General features: G+C 39.4%; 2 protein-coding genes across 2 annotated transcripts; both read left to right on the top strand.

Annotated features, from left to right (window-relative positions):
* The first annotated feature begins 152 nt into the window (after positions 1-152).
* Positions 153-10,072, top strand: aup1 (AUP1 lipid droplet regulating VLDL assembly factor). Its single transcript, XM_005456326.4, has 12 exons — positions 153-493; positions 3,071-3,208; positions 3,711-3,861; positions 4,962-5,143; positions 5,798-5,870; positions 5,987-6,060; positions 6,443-6,509; positions 6,706-6,808; positions 6,893-7,024; positions 7,189-7,328; positions 8,220-8,308; positions 9,721-10,072. Exons 1-12 carry the CDS (start codon positions 453-455, stop codon positions 9,764-9,766), a joined length of 1,236 nt encoding a protein of 411 aa, XP_005456383.1. The 5' UTR covers positions 153-452; the 3' UTR covers positions 9,767-10,072.
* Positions 10,073-11,021: 949 nt separating this feature from the next.
* On the top strand, positions 11,022-18,904 carry fnta (farnesyltransferase, CAAX box, subunit alpha). The gene is made up of 9 exons (XM_003451805.5): positions 11,022-11,218; positions 12,046-12,131; positions 12,657-12,771; positions 13,008-13,112; positions 13,246-13,372; positions 13,624-13,772; positions 17,609-17,671; positions 17,883-18,075; positions 18,176-18,904. The coding sequence occupies exons 1-9, from the start codon at positions 11,094-11,096 to the stop codon at positions 18,341-18,343; spliced, it is 1,131 nt and encodes a 376-aa protein (XP_003451853.1). The 5' UTR covers positions 11,022-11,093; the 3' UTR covers positions 18,344-18,904.
* Positions 18,905-19,990: the final 1,086 nt, after the last annotated feature.

Here is a 19,990-nt window from a genome sequence, read left to right on the forward strand (position 1 = left end):
TGAAAGTATTGCACCTGACACTCCGATAAAGATGAACACACAGTTATAGATTACATGAAATCATGAAAGTAATTGAAGGGTTGGGTTGGGTACAAAGAATCGCAGTTTATACTCTTCTGTAGAATTTAGAAACGAGTATTATTTATATAAATGTACTTTTGTAGAGATGGCGCTTTTATTCTAGGGGATTCTAGCAACGGACCGGAAGTGGTGTCGTGCCGACTGAAGCCGTTTTCTCGTTAGCTGTGCTAGCGCTGTTTAACCACAAAGCTAACATTTTAAAGTCGTGCACTTAAGCGGTCTGAAAAGGCTGTACTATAATCTAACTAGCGACCCAGTTTCCAGTTTACCCACCGCATGACAGAGGCGCAGTCGTGAAAGTAATGACTAATTTATATTTAGGGGTCAGGTTGTATTTTTAGCATTAGCCTCTGAAGGTCTGACTGGCAGACATGGAGACTCGGGGGATTGAAGACATGTTTGACTTTCGTCGGTAAGTCAGCTAACTGCTAAGTAATGTAAAGTGCTCGGTTAACCTTCACTTAGCGCTAATTAGCGCAATAAGCGTTGAAGAAATACACAGAGGTTATGTCGTTGACGACGTTTATTATCAGGCAGCTAACCAGTATAGTAGAAGATGTATTAAATAATCTGGAAAACATGCAGCTAGCTAGCCGATATTGGCAACGGTATACTAAACAAGTCATGGATAGCGTTTGACATGAAACCTTGTCCAGTGCTAATTTTAATAAGCACGCCGATCAGTTGCAGCATGAAATGCGTGAACTAGCTAATCTTAGATTTCTGTTGGTTTCATGTATTCACTGCTTGCCTTGTGACAACCAAGAGTCAAGTTTTATAAGATACTTAAGTTCTTTGATCTTGACACAAAAGTCAGAGATTATATTTGGGCGCGTGTAAAGTGGAGAAAATAACTGACAGCAAAAGTAGTTGTCGTTGTGTACTTAAATACTTAAGTGTTTTTGACTTGAATAGAGGGCGGACATGAGGCCTGTAGATACAGTGTTAATGACGACTAGAGCGTTTATAATGAGGTTTCGAAATGTTCTCTAGCGCTTGAGTGCAGAGGGAATCGAGTAGTGACACGTGTAATATTGGTAAAAACGCTGAAACAAAAGCAGCGCTAACTCTGCAATTGGTTTTAATAACTTATGGACAGTACTGTGCCTCGAGCCACCTTTCATATCGTCAGACTTGATTGTATTTTTTGTGGTCTTGAGCATCGGTTCTCCAGGATTTCTGAAGGTCTTTCAACGTTATTCTTTAGACACTTGCTGCCTTTTCACTCATTTTCAGTCCAGTCCTTGTAACGGACCACTTAACACTGAATCTATGTTTCATTCAGGCATGAAAACAGTGTTGTGTCTACACATAGCAGACAGCTTGGCAAATAACCAATGTTAAATTACTGTGTTATCAGCAGTCTGTCACAAAAACATAAAGATAAAAGTTTGACAGACGTAATATAATACTTTTGTCACAACAAGGTGATTCCCATAGTGCTATTAGCTGAAAATTTGGCATATTGCAGTATAGTGTGCAGTGTCAAGTTAATTTGATTTTTGGAAACTGGATAAGGGGAGGACAAAAGAATTGGCAGTGCTTTAAAAATTATCAACAGCAGATGAGCCAGTAAAAGTCATGTCCTGACACAGGACCTGAAAGATGCATCTGGCCCTGCAGTTGATCCAAACAACAAAAAGCACCTAATGCAAGGGATGATGTTATCTGTTATCTTTACATAACAGAAAACTTGGTAACAAAAACAAGCAATTTTACATTGTATCTTTAGGCGCTTTTTTTACTTGCAGTCTATAAAAGAAAAATATATAAAATGTTCCCATTTCTTTAGTTGAATCTGTGAAAAATGCCAGAAATAACAGTTTGGCAGACATCGAATAATATGTTTGCTAGAAAAAGGTGATTCTCCTCAAATTTTCATGCCGAGATCTGCTCGTATGAAAATGTGAGGAAACTGGACAAGAGGAGGACAGATGAAGTGGCAGGCTTAAAATAATTATCTACAGCAAGTGTCTGAAAGTCATGTCCTCAAGAAACAGGAAAAAAATCTGCCATAGACCTGACAGGACCTTAGAGATACATCTGCCCCTTTAGTTAATCCAGCTACTGTTCACTGACGACTCACTGGAAATGGTCTCAGTGGAAGGGTCGCTGTCAAGAAGCCCTTCTTAAGGAAGGGAAAAGAGGAGAAAAGGATGAAGTATGAAAATTACACAAGATCAGTGGAGGTCAGTGGCCTGATGGAGTGATGAATCCACGTTTTTGGTTCAACTCCTTTTCAGTATGAACAGGAAAGAATTACAACAGTGAGTGTCTGCAGCCACATGCAAAACACAGTAAAAACATACCTAAATAGAAAAGCACAAATTGGAACACCATCAAGCATGAATTTGACTCCACAGACCCCGGACCTCAACATTATTCTAGAAGTGGTTGATCGTCTTGACAGAGAGAAGAGCTTTGAATGTCTTCCTAGAAGATTGGAGAACAATAGGAAAGCTTGGAATTGTACAAAATCTGTTTTTGCTTTATATATTTGATTTCAGTGTGTGTTTGAACATGTTGCAATAAATACCTGCACCTGTAACCATTTCGTATCAAAACATAAACAAATTATGGATGGCTCTTTTTCACAGTATTGTATCATTGGGTAATATTGCATAGTTGAATAACTATAGAGTGAAATGGTTAAACTCTGATGTGAGTTCATGCTATGGCTCAGTGCACATTTATCCAGTAATAAAAGGAAGAAGATCAGTAGGTTGTGACACATGCTGTCATTCAAATCACAGAATGGTATTTTTGAGGCTGATGGTGAGGTCTATATGTTGGAATTGGGAAATAAAAAAGGGGTAAAAATGTGTTGGTTCATTTGAAATATAATCAGCACAGGATAAAGCAGTCTTGCTACAGATCCCTTGGAAATCACTTAAATTCTCTCAACTATAAATTTACATTTAGATTTGTTTTTCTTTTGTGTTTTCTATTCCAAATGTCATTTTTTTGATTCTGCTCTGTTTTTGTGCAGGTTTCCCAAAGATGCTGTCGTTCTTCTGCTGTTGCTGATTTACTTTCCAGTCGGCATTTCTTTAATGTTCATACGTATTTTTATCGGTGTTCATGTGTTTCTGGTCAGCTGTGCACTTCCAGAGAGTTTTATAAGAAGGCAAGTATTGAAAAAGTGTTCTAATACCACATTTTACTGTCAGTGGTAACCAAATCTGTAGCTGAGTCGTCTTGTGTGTCACTTCTAATCATGTTTGTGTGTGTGTGTGACAATAATGACTGAGGTGAAATTGTAGTATAAGGGATAACAATTGCAGTTAATGCTAACGCACATGGCATCTATGCCATTAAAATAACTGTAATTTTTTTGTCAGAGTTTATTCACTTTAACCACAATAAATACCACTGAGGCCAGTGGCTTCCCAGTGGAAGGTAATTATACTTTGCACACTGTAATTTTTTGTTTGAAGAAAGGTGGTGACTGCATGATTAAATAACCAAAGCATGTACATGACCTGAAGGTTTTAAGAGCAGTTAAGAAAAAAGATATTTGTACCTATTGCACATTGTGGTAAATTATACACAGTGTTACACTATTGAGGACTATCCTGTTGCCAATTATGTTAAAATGTTGACATCATGTTCTTTTTCTTTGCTTCTAGATTTGTTGTGAGGGTTATGTGCTCCGTGCTGGGGATGCATGTGAGACAGAAAAATCCCCGCTCCAGAGACAAAAACACCAAGCTGTACATATGCAATCATGTGACAGAGTTCGACCACAACATTATCAACCTCCTGACCCCCTGCAATACAGTGAGCTTGGCTTAAACGTTTTTCCTGACTCAACCGTGTCATGCAGCATGTTTTACACATTCAGGGATTCACTGTAATATATCAGTGTGCTGATTGCATCAGTGCCCTCCTATTAACAAGTCTATGGTGACATCATTGCATTACATGGCTTGAAAAAATGTAAATGTGTTCAGAAAACTGCTTGAGAAACATGAGGTGACAGACTTTTCATACAATAGTCAGGTTTGATGTTTTTGTCTATTTTACTGTCTTAATGCGCCTTCTTTCAGGTAGTGACAGAAGAATGTCCAAGATGCGCATTTAAGTCTTTGGCGGGTTGTTAAATAATGTCTCTGTTTCATGTTTGAACATAAAAATCCAGAAAACATTTAATATAAATAATGTCCTCTTAATGTAAGTAATCAACTTGGGAATTTATGTTGATATTTTTATTTAATAATATTCTACATATTATTATTGTTATTATTCTACATAAGTACTAGTCTCCCAGTTTTCAGATGTCTGTGCAATCCGTTATAGCTTTTGTAGGAATTAAGCTGGTAATTAGCAGTCAGGTGACTCTAATCAAATGCACTTGATGCACTGTGTGAGCACCTCTATAAAAGCAGAGGTGTTTGGCAGTTTGCTGGTCTGGAGCATTCAGTTATGTCTTTCCAGGAGTGGACGTCCCAGCAAATTCACCCCATGCTCAGTCTCTCTGACCACTGCATGGTCAATGAGTCGACAGTGAACTCTTCTATATACCAAAGTATTCTAGAGTCAAATGTGAGGCCATCTGTCTGACAGCTAAAGCTTGGTCCAAATTTGGTTATGCAACAGGACAATGATCCCAGGCAAAGGGACAAATCTCTAACAGATATACTGAAAATTTCAGTTCTCAAGGTGTTGCAATGCACCTCAATCACAGTGAAATGCTGTGACAGGACCTTAAGAGAGCTGTGCGTGGAGGCAAGATTGTGCTGGTGCATTAACACATGTTATAATATACCTGATCTATTCTCAAGGTCTGTCAGTTGAAAAAAGAAGATCCTGTGTACTTTAATGTATTTTAAATATAGTAAATGTGTGGTGAATTTGACCCGTCTCTTTCTGCCTATCAGCCCCAGTTAGATGGCTCCACAGGCTTTGTGTGCTGGGCCAGAGGCTTCATGGAAATCCATGCAGGCTCCGGAGCCATAGGAGAGTCTCTGCAGAGTTACTGCTCCGCTGAAGGCACCACACCTTTACTCCTGTTTCCCGAAGAGGACACCACAAACGGCCGCGCCGGTCTTCTCAAATTCAGGTGACGTTTGTACACGTTACTGTACAGTAATAAACAAGAACTATCCAATAACACAGCAAGTGTTTGGGATTCATCAGCACGCTGGGACGGTTTTGGCCTCTTACCCATACCCAGTGATTTAATGCAGCCAGCGACAAATTATCATCCCTCTTTCATGGCACTTTGAGATAGAGATGAATTACTTTGGCGGTTGAGTCTCCCCCACTAATTTCCCTCTAGAGTTGAAGGGAAATTAGTGCAAGGAAGTGAAAACAGCTGCTAAATTGATTCATTTCTATAGTTAATTCGAGTAAGACTGAAACAAGTGTACTGTATCCTCAGTGGAGACGCACATGAAAACCAGAGAAGCTGGGAGTTGCACTTTATAATGAGGCTGTGATTATTGCCATGTTTTTCTTTACAGTCTCTGATACTCTTCTGTCACTGGAACCTAACATAGACTCTTTTAGGCTGCACCTCCTTTGTGCCATGTCAGAATCACCTGTTCACTACGTTGCTGATGCTAACTACCAAAGGCATTGGCCTTTAAATGCTTAGCTGACTAATTGCACATATCCCGAATGTCTTTAACAATAGAATCAATTGTTATTGGCTCACAGCACAAAGCTCAACCAACTACTATATTAAATATGTATATTTGTTTTTTTCTCTCAGCTCCTGGCCTTTCTCACTGACTGAATCCATCCAACCTGTGGCCTTACGGGTGACCAGACCATTGATCTCCTTGGTAAAGTCATTTGAACTCACATTTAGAATGAAAGTGACATTTTAAAGAGCTGATGAAATGATGTGACTGCACACCAAAGTAATCTAACAACACGATTACCTCCTGTCTGTACACAGAGCACACCCGAGTCCAGCTGGCTGACGGAGCTCTTATGGACATTTTTTGTTCCATGGACAGTGTATCATGTAAGGTACTAAATAATTTGTGTCATTATTCCTATCTTTTTCTCCAGCTACATTTTTTACAATGTAGGTCTTATTTCTTTTACCCTAACCTGGTTTTGTGGAGATTGTTATGTAAAATAGTTTCACCGAGTCCGAAACAACACAAAAACCGGTGAATTTTTGGCACAAACTACCCTCCTCAGGCTCATCTGCTCCTGCCAGGACTTCTGATTAATGAATGTGCATTTCAAAATCAAATTGCTTTCATAAGCAAGTTTCTTTTGTTTGTTTGTTTTTTTTGGTCTGAGTTCTTGAAAAGACCTCCTGTTGATTTTTATTATTTCTGTTGCTCTAATTGTTCAGATTTTCTTCTTAGCATTGCTTTTTTGTGTTTCATTTCCATCCCAGTTGGCTCCCAACAGTATCCAGACAAGATGGCGAGTCGACACAGGAGTTTGCCAACAAAGTCCAGGAGGTAAGAACAGCGTGTGCCACTTGGATGCACATGAGTTATATTTGTAATTGTAAAAACAAATATGTGCGTGTGTGTGATATGTGTAAGAGTTATGAAGCCTTGCACCTGTACACAGATCTCTTTGTTGTTCTTTTGCAAAAGCACATGCATATCAGATGTGTGAGTTCCCACTTTCTGCTTGTGTGTTTTCGTTTAGCTGCTAGCTGCTGAACTTGGCTTGGTCGCCACCAAAATCACTAAAGCTGATAAAGCAGAGCACATCAAAAGGACAAGACACATTGTTCCACAAACAACCACAAGTAAGTCAGTCACATGATTCAACATCAACTCTGTTCATGTGGGAGATTCAGCTGATTGGAGTTTTTTTTTTTTTTTAAATGTAGGTGTAACACCTGGCTCTATTGGGCTTGGATTCATGAGTTTGGGCACAGATGACCGCAGGATTGCTAAGATGGCTCAGCAGGTGAAGGACGTGTTGCCCCATGTTCCACTGAATGTCATCACAAAGGATTTAGGTACACTTACATTTGGCTACCACATCCATTTTCTTGGAATGCACTTTTATGTTCATTCTGCACCTGAGCTCTTCTGTCATACTTTCACTTTGTAAGAAGTCCTTTAAAAAGAAAGAAAGTGCATGGCAAATGAATCTAACTGTTGTTCTTTTTATTGTGTATAGCAAAAACAAATTGTGTTGACACCACCATTACAAATCTGCTGGAGAACAAGGAGGAAACATCAATGGAAGCAACAGGGATCTCGACTTTTGGCCCTTCTAAGATCAGCTCCTATTCTTCTGGTCCTGCTCCCACCTTAAAGGTTTGATAAGGCCTATTTCCTAGAATTTAACCAGACAATTGTAAGTTATAGAGCACATCCAATTTATTTACGGGGCAATATCATTGACTGATATTAGCTATTTGGTGATCTGTTGGTATCTGCATTTGAAATGGTCATAAACAACATTTTTAAAAAGTAAAGAAAGAACAGGAGAAACAGCCTTCAGTGATGTTATGAATGTTGAAGTTTGCCCATCAGAGGGCGCTCTGCAACTTCCCTGTTGACACACCGCAAACACAACAACCAGCTTGTAAAGTCAAGAAGCCTGTAAACGGGTAACTAAAGAACTACATCTAACAAATGTTAATCTGTTTGTGTTTGATGCATCTGAAAGAAAAAAAATGATAAGAGGACAACCTGTCAAATTTTAAATCACTCAATTATTGGTACCAGGCAAAAAAGTCATGTATTAGTCAGGCTCTAATAAGTAAAAAATTATTATTTATGAAGTGATACCAAAAAGTTCCAGGAAAAGGTCCATAAAAGGCACAAGCTGTCCAGAGGTGTACGAGAAGGTGATCTTGAACATTTTTGATTTCATAAGCTCCACATCAGTGTCTTTTTATCACACTTTTTACCTTACATTTTAGCTGAACTGCATGATAATAATCACTAAGATATAATTTATAGTAATGGAGCCCAATATGCAGTTGGTCCGTCACATGCTGTCAAAATCAGTGAGACATGAAACGGCCTTCTCCTTATTTTTTAAGACTGCACATCCCAGACCCTCAGATACATCTGTACAATATAATGAGCCCTAGTTTCTTCTGTTAGTTTTGGCTTATCTTTGTATATGAATGTTAATAAGAATATCTGTTTTTGGAGGGGTTTTTTTTTTTTTAAATTCCATTTCGTTTTTATTCATAGCCTGCTGCCAAAGCTTTTGGGAAATCACCAACCGACAGACATTTGTCTCTCCAAGAAAGAAAAGAAGCGCTGTATAACTTTGCACGAAGGTGAGATTTTCTAGTAACTATTATCTTTACTGCTTTAAGCAGGTGTTTCTGGACTTTGTAATAATACCCCATGACAGTTGAGTTCATCTTAATAAGAGACCTGAGAGAACAGCCAAAGCTGTTTGGTTGTTCATTGTTCATGGCTGAGAAGTTATGCAACATTCATTTGATTTGAGATTTTCTGGGTTGAGTGTGTTGTTCAGTTCTGATTCTTCACAGTATTCAAGCACCAAGCACAGATCGTATGCAAAACAGAAAGTGCCTTGATAAATTTAAACCCCACAACTTTGTTTTGAAAAACAACATCCACATCTCTAAACTCAATTTTGGGGAACAAATTGTCAACAAACGGTACCTGGCAAAACCTACGGCGGAAAGACACTGATGAACACGGTGAAGCATTAGCATAATTTTATTTATAGTCTAATAAAAGCCAGAGGGATGACTCCAAATGAATGCTAACTTTGTTGTGAGTCTGCTGGATTTTCTCATGAGAGCAGCTGTGTCCAAACACATCTGCTATACAAACTTTGTGATGTGGTAATAGGTTAGTATTCTGTTAAAGGTTGTTGTGCTGCCCCCACGTGGCTGAAAATACATCAGTGCATTTTTTAAATAAAGGTATCAAAGCAGGACATCCTAAGAGAAGAAATCTTATGTGAGCATTGGCGTCAATTGTAGCACTAAAAGTTCTGGTAACTATGTAAGCAATGACTCATGACAGCTGAAATCTTCTTTTGATGTTTATCTAATAGAAGTGGGATGAACCAGACGTCCAATGATACGAATATATTGGGATTTTTCATATTTTTCAACATGCTGAGTATGTCAGTACCATTACCTTTTTTTTATAGATGTGAAGAGGTTGCTGTCGTATTTTTTTTATGTATGTATTTATTTATTTATTTTTTTGTAACTTGTGAGACTGAGGTTTTAGCTTGCTCTTTAGCTAGGACGTGCGTGTCCAGTGATTTTATTTATTTATTTATTTATTTATTTATTTATTTATTGCTTGAGCCGATTTAATGTAAGTTTGCTTGGCCAATGTTATCTCTGGATGGTGGTGCATGAGATGAGCTCTCTTGTTTGCCATATTACCAGAGTATTTGAATATGTTTAAATATAGATATTTGATGCGCTTGATGAACATGCAAAATATCAAGATATTGAAATACTGTCGTGGTACTGAATCAATTTTTTTTTCTCCCTTCACACCCCTATTACCTAAAAGTCAAAATAATTTGGCATGAGTGTGGTCTTAGACCCTGACAAGAGCACAACTGTACAGTCACAGTGAGTCTGGACGTGTCCGAGTTGCATCTGTAGTTGTGTTTTTGTGTTCATTAAACTTTTATGATCCTAAATAAAAGCCTTATTTAATCTTTTTTTTCCCCCCTTTTCCCTTCTTCCAGACGCTACATTGAAAAGCACGGATTGGAGCAGGAAGACAGTCACTGAACAGTTTGGGTCAAGCAATTATGGAAAGAAGCATATTCACGTTGCATAGCTGTCTGATTTGAATGGTGATTTTATATTTCCCCAACCAGTTCTGTTGACAAAAAGGATTTTGTTCTTAAGTATTCGGGACATGTATAAGTTCATGGAATGGTGATTATGCATGTGTTCAATTTTTCATTCTGGCTGATACATAATTTTGATAACAGTTTGTATTACAATCCACTGACTGTGAATCATCTATTTATTTTTATAATGTCCAGAGTTGTTGATGGAAATAAACCTCTGCTTGACCTTGCTTTAATGAAATGATTTCACATCCATGTGTTGTCAAGAGTTTGGTATGTGATTAAGAGGCCCCAGGTTTTGGCAAGTAAAGTGAAATTTGACTTCCAGTTGCATGACATTTGTATTTTAGTAGTTTTATGTTTTTTCTATTCTCCACATATGTCAACCAAATCCTGCCATAAGAGGGAGCCAGAACATAGTGAACCTCAACAGTCCTATAGACACAGCAGGAAACTAGAAACTAGTGGATGGTGTATTTTAATTAATGTGAACATTTCACACATTTAACTGATGAACACACACAGTTACAACTCCATCAGAAATTTAAAAGTCAGATGAGTTGTAACAGGTTGAAAACAAACATCCATAAACTGAGACTAAACTGAGTGTGTAACATGAAGACCAGCTGGAACAGTCACTGTGGGATTTGATAACTGAAAAAAGCAGAAAAACCACTGACCTATGAGTCATTCATACATAACAAGGCACCTAACTCAAGGGATGAACCAGTGTTTTGTCTACACAGGTGGCAAAAAAACAATACTTAGATCTTTAGGCACTTTGTTACTAGCAGCCTTTTATAAAGTAACATTTGTTTCAGTTTCTTTAGTTGAAGCTACTGAAAAATAAATAACACCGTTTGAAAGACAACGTGGTATTTTTAAAATCATTTGCATAAACTTATCTCCATAAACTGGAGAAGTGGGGAATAAAAGAAGGGGCAGGCCTAAAAACATATCAACAGCGCAGATGAACAGTATCTGTAAGTTACACATTCAAGAAACGTCTCAGTGGAAGGGTGTCTGTCAAGAAGCCTTTCTTAAAGCAAGGGAGAAAATACTGAGGTACGCCAAATTACGCAAGAACCTGACTGAACCTTATACATATCTTGTGGACCGTGTGGCTGTCTATTATTATTAGGTGATAATTAAGAATAGAAAATCCATTTCCCAGCAGCACTTAAAGGCAACTTTTTCCGCTACACCGGATATGACGTTTACTTTCGACGGAGCACAACTGCGATTAAGCTAAGTAGTTAGCAATGTCGGGCATTGAGGAAACAGTTGAATCTGTACAAGTTAACGAAGGCAAAGAGTTTGATGTAGAGGTCGAGGAGCACATCGAGGATGAATTTGCTGTTGACCCGACTCGATACATATTTTACAGGTAGTGTCTGGTTATCACTTTCTCTTTGGGTGGCTAACTTAGCTTTGGTCGCTCCTCTACCGGTACTTAGTAACTACTCTGTAGCTCGTGTTTGTTATAACGCGGTAATGTTTGATAACTTATAGTTTAATACCAGTTTTGTTAGCGGCTGTCAAAAGTGCACTATAATTATCGTCTTTGTGATGGAAAGCCGGGGGAGTTGCGCTAACAGCCCTCTTTCTAGTAGAAGGTTAAGCTCTGTACGGTTATTCTAGCCAATACCTTCAGAAAGAATAGTACCCAGGTTAATTTGGCGTCCTAACGTTACAGCTTGTCTTAATGATTTCAGTATAAAGTTAAACAGTTATCGCATTTGCAGTTTTTTTTCCCTGCACAGAGGCTTTTTTTGTCGCCCCCTCCAAAGTGTCAGATGACAATCAGCAGCATTGTAATGACTTTGCTGTTTGGGTTTTCTTTTACCCAAGAATAGGAGAACTCCTTGTTTATATGGCGGTCAGAAATGGCTGATAAATGCATTGGATGATCACAAAAACGGTGCACACATTCCCCCCAAAGTAGTTAGCTCAGTCAGAGACATTATATCAAGAGATAGAATACTCACAGAAGCCTGAATTGAATTTATGGGTGAATTTAGTGACAGCAGACATGGTAGTAGTAAGTTTAATGGTTCTTAAAGCCTTATTTGTGGACCAAAAGCTGGTGACTGGGCTGGTGATTATCTACAATATATTTGTTTCTAGAAGGATCTTGGCCCTGTGTAACTAAATACATTAGCTGCTGTCAGGCTGTACTGACAGTTAATCCACCTCCGTGTTTTTGTGTTTCAGAGACAGAAAGGAGTGGGCTGACCTGGAGCCTGTTCCACAGGATGATGGACCAAATCCTGTAGTGAAGATCGCCTACTCGGAAAAGTGTAAGATTGTTAGTGAACCATGGAAGGCTCATAGGGAATTGCAAGACAGCAAGGAAGTGGGTAGAGGGAAAGGTCACTGCAAGATATTAAATGTCTAAGTAGTGATCTTCATCCTGTCATGAAACCATATGATGGGGCTCAAGTGATCACTGAAAGGTTTTATGATTATGAAAATGACATTTGACAATGACAGCAAATATCATTTGCAGTTTGGGACATTTTTGACTGCCAGTACCCTCATCCTAATTTGTAAAAATACCAAAGTAGGTTTTTTTTGTTTGTTTGTTGTTGTTTTTTGGGGGGGGAATAATGGTGTTCCATGCCTCCCGTAGATTTCCAAACACTTGGAGAATCATTGCCGTACTGGTGGCACCTGGCTTTCTTGCTGTACTTTCCTTCCTTCAGGCACATTATGTTGTTTTTTCCCTTTAATATGCCACTTGTCTGTTAAAATCCAAACTATTTCAGATGAAACATGATTGCAGAAGGATTTCATATCTAATGTTCACGTCTTTCTTCCAACAGTCTCAGATGTCTACGACTATTTCCGTGCCCTACTAAAGAATGATGAAAAAACTGAGCGGGCTTTCGCTCTGACTGCAGATGCCATTGACCTAAATGCTGCAAATTACACTGTCTGGTGAGCATTTTGTATGGAAAAGCAGTGCTGATCTTTTGATGTTGTAGCATTTACAAATAATGGAGAAAAGAGCAAAGGAGATGACATTCATAGTTAAGTAGTACTGTTTATAGGTAAAGTGCCTCAGGCCAGTCACAATTTTAAAACAGCATCAGAGTATAAAATGTGTTTGTTTTGTTTAGAAATGAGTGTCTTCTGTGAAAATGTAATCTAACATATGCTGTGGGACTGTCCAGGCACTACAGGCGAGTACTCCTGCAAGCCCTGTCAAAGGACCTAAAGGAGGAGATGAAGTACATTACTAACATTATTGAAGAGCAACCCAAAAACTATCAAGTCTGGTAAGTGCAGTATGTGAATTTATCCAGTGCACAAAGAGAGGAGAGTGGGAGTGGGACATTCCTAAAACGACTCAAGTTTAATGAAAAAGTTGGAAGATAAGGACGGCTTTCCAAACTCCTCCTTCTGCTCCAGGCATCACAGACGTATGGTGGTCGAGTGGTTGAATGACCCCTCAGAGGAACTCCGGTTCATCGCAGACATTCTCAGCCAAGATGCAAAGAACTACCACGCTTGGCAGCACAGACAGTGGGTCATCCAGGTAGGTGTTGCTCTCGGCAGAGTTTGGCTCCAAAGCTGAGGAACGAGATCCAGTTCTCCTCCCACAGCGACGCTCTCTGCCAGACTGACTCCTTCACTGATTAATTTGGTTGGCTGTTTGTGTGTAGTTCGAGTCCCTCTGTGGTCAGTATTTGTATCATGCAATGCGAGGCAATGCACGACACAAGTGCTGCACTATGTAACCGCATAAATGCGTTGGATGCCAGCTTAGTTTTCTTATTCGTACCCCAGGAGTACAAACTGTGGGACAACGAGCTGGAGTTTGTGGAGAATCTGTTGGAGGAAGATGTGAGGAACAACTCTGCATGGAACCAGAGGCATTTTGTGATTTCTCACACTACAGGCTTTTCAGATCCAGCTGTAGTGGAGAGAGAGATTCAGTAGGTGCTTTTTTTCTTGCATTTTTCTAGTGTTGTTTAATTAATTGTAATGTTTAATTGGTGAGGCAATATTAGGTTTATTATATTAAAAATCATCCAATGCCTCACAGCTGACCCCATTAGGTTCAGTAATGTTAGTATATTTAGTGGAGGCTTGAAATTTTTTACCTTCATACGTGAATTCTGAAGTACGAACTGAGGCGCTAAAAATGTTTGATCGGTGTGACCAAACTATTATTTAGAACCTGTAAACCCCAGTGTGGTTTCTCCAGTTCATGACTACAACCTACACTGGTGCGTGTTAAAATATGATTGTGTTAGAATTTGTATTTTGACACACAAAAAGCAGAGCTAGAAGATCTAAAACATGAGACTTTTATTATCCTACAGTTTGTTTTGATCATCCACCCAATCCACATGGTGACAAGTTCACCCAAAATGCACTTTCAGAGGTTTCCTCCATTGAATTATCAGACAAAATTAAGGGTACCATTTAGGGCTGCACGATTAATCGTTAGAAAATCGCGATCTCGATTCATACTTACGTGCGATCTCATTTCCAAATGACAACGATTTTAAAAAAAAAAGAGAGAGAGAGAAAGACGACGACGATTGTACCGCATTTTGATCCGGGACATAACCTGCATGAAAACAAGCGCTCACTCTTCCTGCTCAACAAATGACAAGGGCGGAGCCTTATACCACGTGATACAGAAGCTGTGCTGTGTGATGCTCAAATTGGCAGGAAAGAAACAACGGAGAACACGTCAGGGATGACAAGAAAGTGACAGGAGAAAATCCGTCCTGATCAACCACCCAAACATCAATAACGGGAACCTTATACAGCGCTTCCCTATACATGTCAAACTCCCGCAGGCACAAAGAAATTACGGAGGCTATTACTTATCACCTGACCAAAGATATGGCTCCCATCAACACTGAAAAACGAGGGATTTAGGAAAATGATCAACACCCTAGACCAGGGGTCGGCAACCTGCGGCTCCGGAGCCGCATGCGGCTCTTTAGTCCTTCTACGGCTCCGCGTGGTTTGGGGAAATAAATAATTTTTTGTAAGTAATTAGCTAAAGTCTATTTTATTTATGTTAGTTCTTTTTTTAACTCGTAGTTCTAAATTGGAAGATTATTGTGATATTGAAATATAAATATAAAATTATATTCTATTAGTTTTTGATTGGTCAAAATAAGCGTCACACTTGCGGAAGCCGATATACCCGCCGAAACGCCCGCCAACCCCAGGTAGGCCAATTATGGATCTTCGGATCCACATTATGTCAGCAGCTGTTCTCCAAAAACAAACACGTTCACGCCTCACAGACGACAGCTTACAGTCGTGCGTAAAGATGAAAGTGACTTCGTACAGCCCCGATCGTACAGCAGACGCTGTGCGCAGAGGTTCAGGAGCGGAAGTCCCATTGTAAACATATCACAGCAGACCCGACTATGTTTCCATGAACACGCTTTTCAGCATCTTTTTATTGACCACTTTTCACACACGGTTGCTTTATGCATACAGCCGGTGTTAAAGCTCGCAGCCCGACACACACCAACACAACAGCATAGGTGGCACAGACGTTAAGGCGGCGAGGCGTGATTGCGGGTACCGCTAAGGTGCATCCGCCTCCCCTGCAGCGGCGCTGCAGTCCACGCCCCGCTACACATATTAATCAGGTAAAATACATACTTAGGCGGAATTTTACAAAGTTCAAAATGTGTTAATTACATAAATAAAATGTAATTTTCTCTGTAGCACTTCATGCATTTAAGCAACACACCTTAGTTGTTCACACAAAGCATAAAGGTAAAAAAAAAACAATATATACAGTGTTATGTTCATTTTAGATGTCAAAAAGTATTTGCGGCTCCCAGTGTTTTTTTTTGTGTGGAAATCGCGTCCAAATGGCTCTTTGGGTGTTAAAGGTTGCTGACCCCTGCCCTAGACAAACGCTACACAGTGCCGTCCCGCAGCTATTTTTCTATTGTTGCACTACCTGCTCTATACACGCAGTGTCGAGCAACAGTGGAGACGGAATTTCAAGCAGTACAACATTTTGCGGCAAAGACAAAATGTGAGGCATTTATTGTTTTTATGTTTATTTATTGTTTTTATGTTCAGTTTCAACTGTTACGAAGTTGATGTGCAGTTAATAAGTGCAATAAATATTTATATTGGAAAAGAAAATCGTGAGAGAATCGTGATCTCAATTCTAAGCAAAAAAAATCGTGATTCTCATTTTTTGCAAAATCGTGCAGCCCTAGTACCATTGCTTGTTAGAGTGGTTGTAAAGTTGATTTTCAATTTTTAACAGAGCATAAATATGTTTTCTAGCCTTGAAAATGTCATGTGGCTAGCTCCTATACTTGTGAAAGTGTGAGGGCCATCAAGTGCTATAAATAATTTTAATCCACCCCAGTGAACTTTGAGTGCCTGTAATAATAAATTTCCTACATTATAAACTCCTCAAAAGTTGGCTGACCCCTCCAAAAATAATCTAACTGATTGCCTTTAACTACTTCACTCAATCCATACATTTTCTTTAATATGTCTTGGTTTCATAGTCTCTTGTTTAATTTTTGTGTAATTACACAACGACAGTGTAGCACTGTTGATTCATTAGTTTAGACAGGCAGGAGTAAGATAATGTTCCCCTCTCAAATAAAATGGAGCAATTTGTAATATTTAAAAACAATCAGTGTTTATCACTCTTGTATTGCACAAATTCAATAGAGAGTAACCTGCTCATGAATGACCAACAGCAAAACAGCTTGAAACTCACTGGGTAGCATCAGTCTGTACTAGAGATAGTCAATAATCAGCTTCAGTGTAAGAGCTCTGCTGTTCTAACATCAATGTAAATACAGCCCTGAGCAACTAAACTGTAAACATAATGGAACAAACTCTGTTTGACATTGTGCTTAATATTCTAGCTAAAATCTACAGTCGTGTGAAAAAAGCGCTAACACGTCTCTGTTCGCTCCTCTGAAAAGTTCTTGTAGAACCAACTTTAGCAAAAATAACTTGAAGCAGTTGTTTTCTGTTTGAATTTATCAGTCTCCCACATTGTTGTGAATTAATTTTGGCCCACTCGTCTTTACTGTGACTGGAGCATTGCACCGCCTTAATTCTTTTCTTTTTCAGCCATTCGGTTGTAGATTTGCTTCTGTGCTTGGGATCACTATCCTGTTGTTTGACACAATATCAGCCAAAGTCTGGCAAACAGCCTCATATTTGACTCTAGAATACTTTGATATACAGAGGAGTTCATAGTCCACTCAATAAGTGCAAGGTGCCCGGGTCCTGTGGCTATAAAACAAGCCCAAATCCCCAGCCCTCCACCACTTTTCTTCACACTTAGCATGAGGTGTTTGTTTTGCTTTTACTCTCAGGAACTTTAACATGCTTTTTGCACTTGGGTGTTTTTTGGAATTTCTTTGAGCATTGCAAGGTCTGACCTTGCTGGGATATCCACTGCTCCAGACCAGGAAACTGCCAAAACCTCTGCTGTTGTAAGAATGACTGGGATGTTTCAGTGTGCCATCTCAAGAAATATACAATAAATAGTGTGCTATAGGAACGTCAAAAACTCAAGATTTAGTCATTAAAATCACTTCCGACAACTTAAAACAGAAGCAAATATCAGAAAATTCAAATATTTAAGTACACTTTTTGGAAGTCTCTCTCTCTCTCTCATATTGCACTGTGTGATTCATTTAATTACAGTGATATGAATACATACATGTTTCTGTACCCTCAGCATTGTTCCTGCTTCAGTTGTGCAACTGCATTCATTCTTCTGCTGTTCCTCCCTTTGTGTCAGATATTGCCTGAACCAGATCAGGAAGGCTCCCCATAATGAAAGTGCATGGAATTATTTGAAAGGGTAAGATGCAAATCACAGTGTAAATGATCCTATGCGTGTTTACCTGTAAGGCCCAAACATGCTGACATTTTCTCACTAGAATATTTCACTGTGCCATCCTCAGACATTCAATATATAGCACGCTACAGGGAGCTTGAGAAATGGTTATTAAAAATGGAAAAGCTCACTGCCAGTATCCTCTCTTATTTCCTTCTTTTTTTTCCCCCCCAAGGATGCTGCAAGACCGAGGTCTGTCATCTCAGCCAGGTCTGCTGGAGAGGGTGCTGGAGCTTAAGGAGACACATTGTTCACCTTACCTTCTAGCATTCCTGTTTGATTGCTATGAGGATGCCTTAGAGAACATCACCCAAAAAGAAAAGGTAGAAGAGGAGGAGCAAAAGGAAACTTTAAGAAAGGCTCTAGAAGTAAGTCCTTACTTAGAAATAAAAGTTTACACCCAATGTTGTTCTTGTGAAACTCGAGATCTGAAACAATGCTGTTGTGCTTTGTTGTCTTCCTTTGAAGATTTGTCGACTACTGGCACAGGAGAAGGACACCATCCGTAAAGAGTACTGGGAGTTTTTGGGACGTTCTTTAAGGAACAAATATGGAAACGGTGCTCTCTCTGATGAGCCCATGGCAGAAAATCCTGAGCCATCCATCTCAGCATCACAGTCGCAGGAGGCTAGCTAGGTCTCCTGGGGACTCGCACCATTTCCACTCCCTGCCCTGCTGTCCGCAGAATCAACTCCTGGAGCTTGATATTACTGTAAATGGCTATAATTTATATTTCTGAACAAGGTTTGAGAAATAACCACAGACATAAGGTCACCTAGAGTCTGAAATACATGTGACAGCTGCATCAGAAAGTCTTTAAAAGAATGAGGGAGTTAAGTTTTGTCTCACACCTGGAAGTGAGTCTTTTAGCCAGTATATCATCAGCTTTAGATTTATTAACTGGCTGTTCTTCTTCTTTGTTTCAACTTGAATATGTGTTTTGTATGTTGTCATGGATTCAGCTGCACCCCTGTGAGTGTGACATTTATGTTGTTTTACAGCTTTTTGTTATTTTTAATTCATGGAACTGACGTGTTAGTGAGCGGACTTCAAAGTAAGACTTCATTTGGACTTTTGGTTACATGCAAACCCATTTTTCACATAAATATAAAGGAAAATATTTGTTTTGGACGGGGAATTCATCTGCTTGTGTTTTAAGGAAAGATGAGAAATATAAGTTTGGAATAACAGCAGTGACATGTTGTGTTGTCTTTTTTTGTGGGAATGAAGCAAGTTGAGATTAAAAGCAGTCATATGCTGCTGCTTATTTTCAAATCTATACTGCTCCCTTTAAATGAGACACTTTTTAGTTTGATTTTTTTCTGTTTGGTCCTCTGAACTTTGCAGCCTGTGTATTGACACTCGCAGCCTCATGTCCTGACCTCCCTTGGAGCGAGGAAATGGATTTACTCCACTAGATGCAGCTGTTTCTACTTCTGCTGACACTACAACACAATCTGTCCCCTTACAGTCTCTGACCGAGCAGCCAGTGTTCCAGCTGTGCGTAATTACAGCTTCTGTGCATCGTTGACATTAGAGCAGCGCTACTTGCGTAGTGTGGCGAACCCTGTGATCAGCACGGTCACGTCATCAGCGCTTGGCAAACGAGTGCAGTTGGTGCCCATTCAGAGAGAGTGTAACCCAGCTTACTGTTATTGCTACAATTTATAGGTGATTGCTAAGCATGTTGCATTCAGGCAATCAGGATCATTAACGTGTGCGTGTGCACGAGATTGTGCCTTGAAAATGTGGCTGTGCAAAACTGTCAGATTTTAAAAAATCAAAAGAGCTACAGTGCTTTGCAAAAGTTTGAGCCACCATTCCTTTCTTCATGTGTTCCTCCCAGGGACCCAGACTTAATGTTTGAAGTAGTTTCAGCTATTTTCAGAGGAATATTACAGTATTTTATTTTCCACTGACCTGTGAAACATTCAAGCACAAAAAAGCGCCTAATGCAAGGGGATGTCTATACAGAACAGACAAGTTGGCAAAAAAACATTTACATTGTATCTTTAGGCACTTTTTACTCGCAGCTGCATTTCAGCCAGTCGTGTTGGGGATCTCATCTAAATTGATGGATTTCTAAACATAGTAAAAGTACCATCTGTAAAGCATGTGATTGGCAGCAGCTTCATTCTTCAGCATGACAATGATTCCAAACACACTGACAATGCAGTAAAAAGATACCTGGATAGAAAAGCACACAATGGAACAGTCAGTCATGGATTTGCCTCCCCAGCGTCCGGACCTCAACATTACTGAAGCAGTGTGGGATCATCTTTA

The sequence above is a fragment of the Oreochromis niloticus genome, linkage group LG2 (genome assembly GCF_001858045.2).
Source record: "Oreochromis niloticus isolate F11D_XX linkage group LG2, O_niloticus_UMD_NMBU, whole genome shotgun sequence".
In the NCBI taxonomy this organism is placed as follows: Eukaryota; Metazoa; Chordata; class Actinopteri; order Cichliformes; family Cichlidae; genus Oreochromis; species Oreochromis niloticus.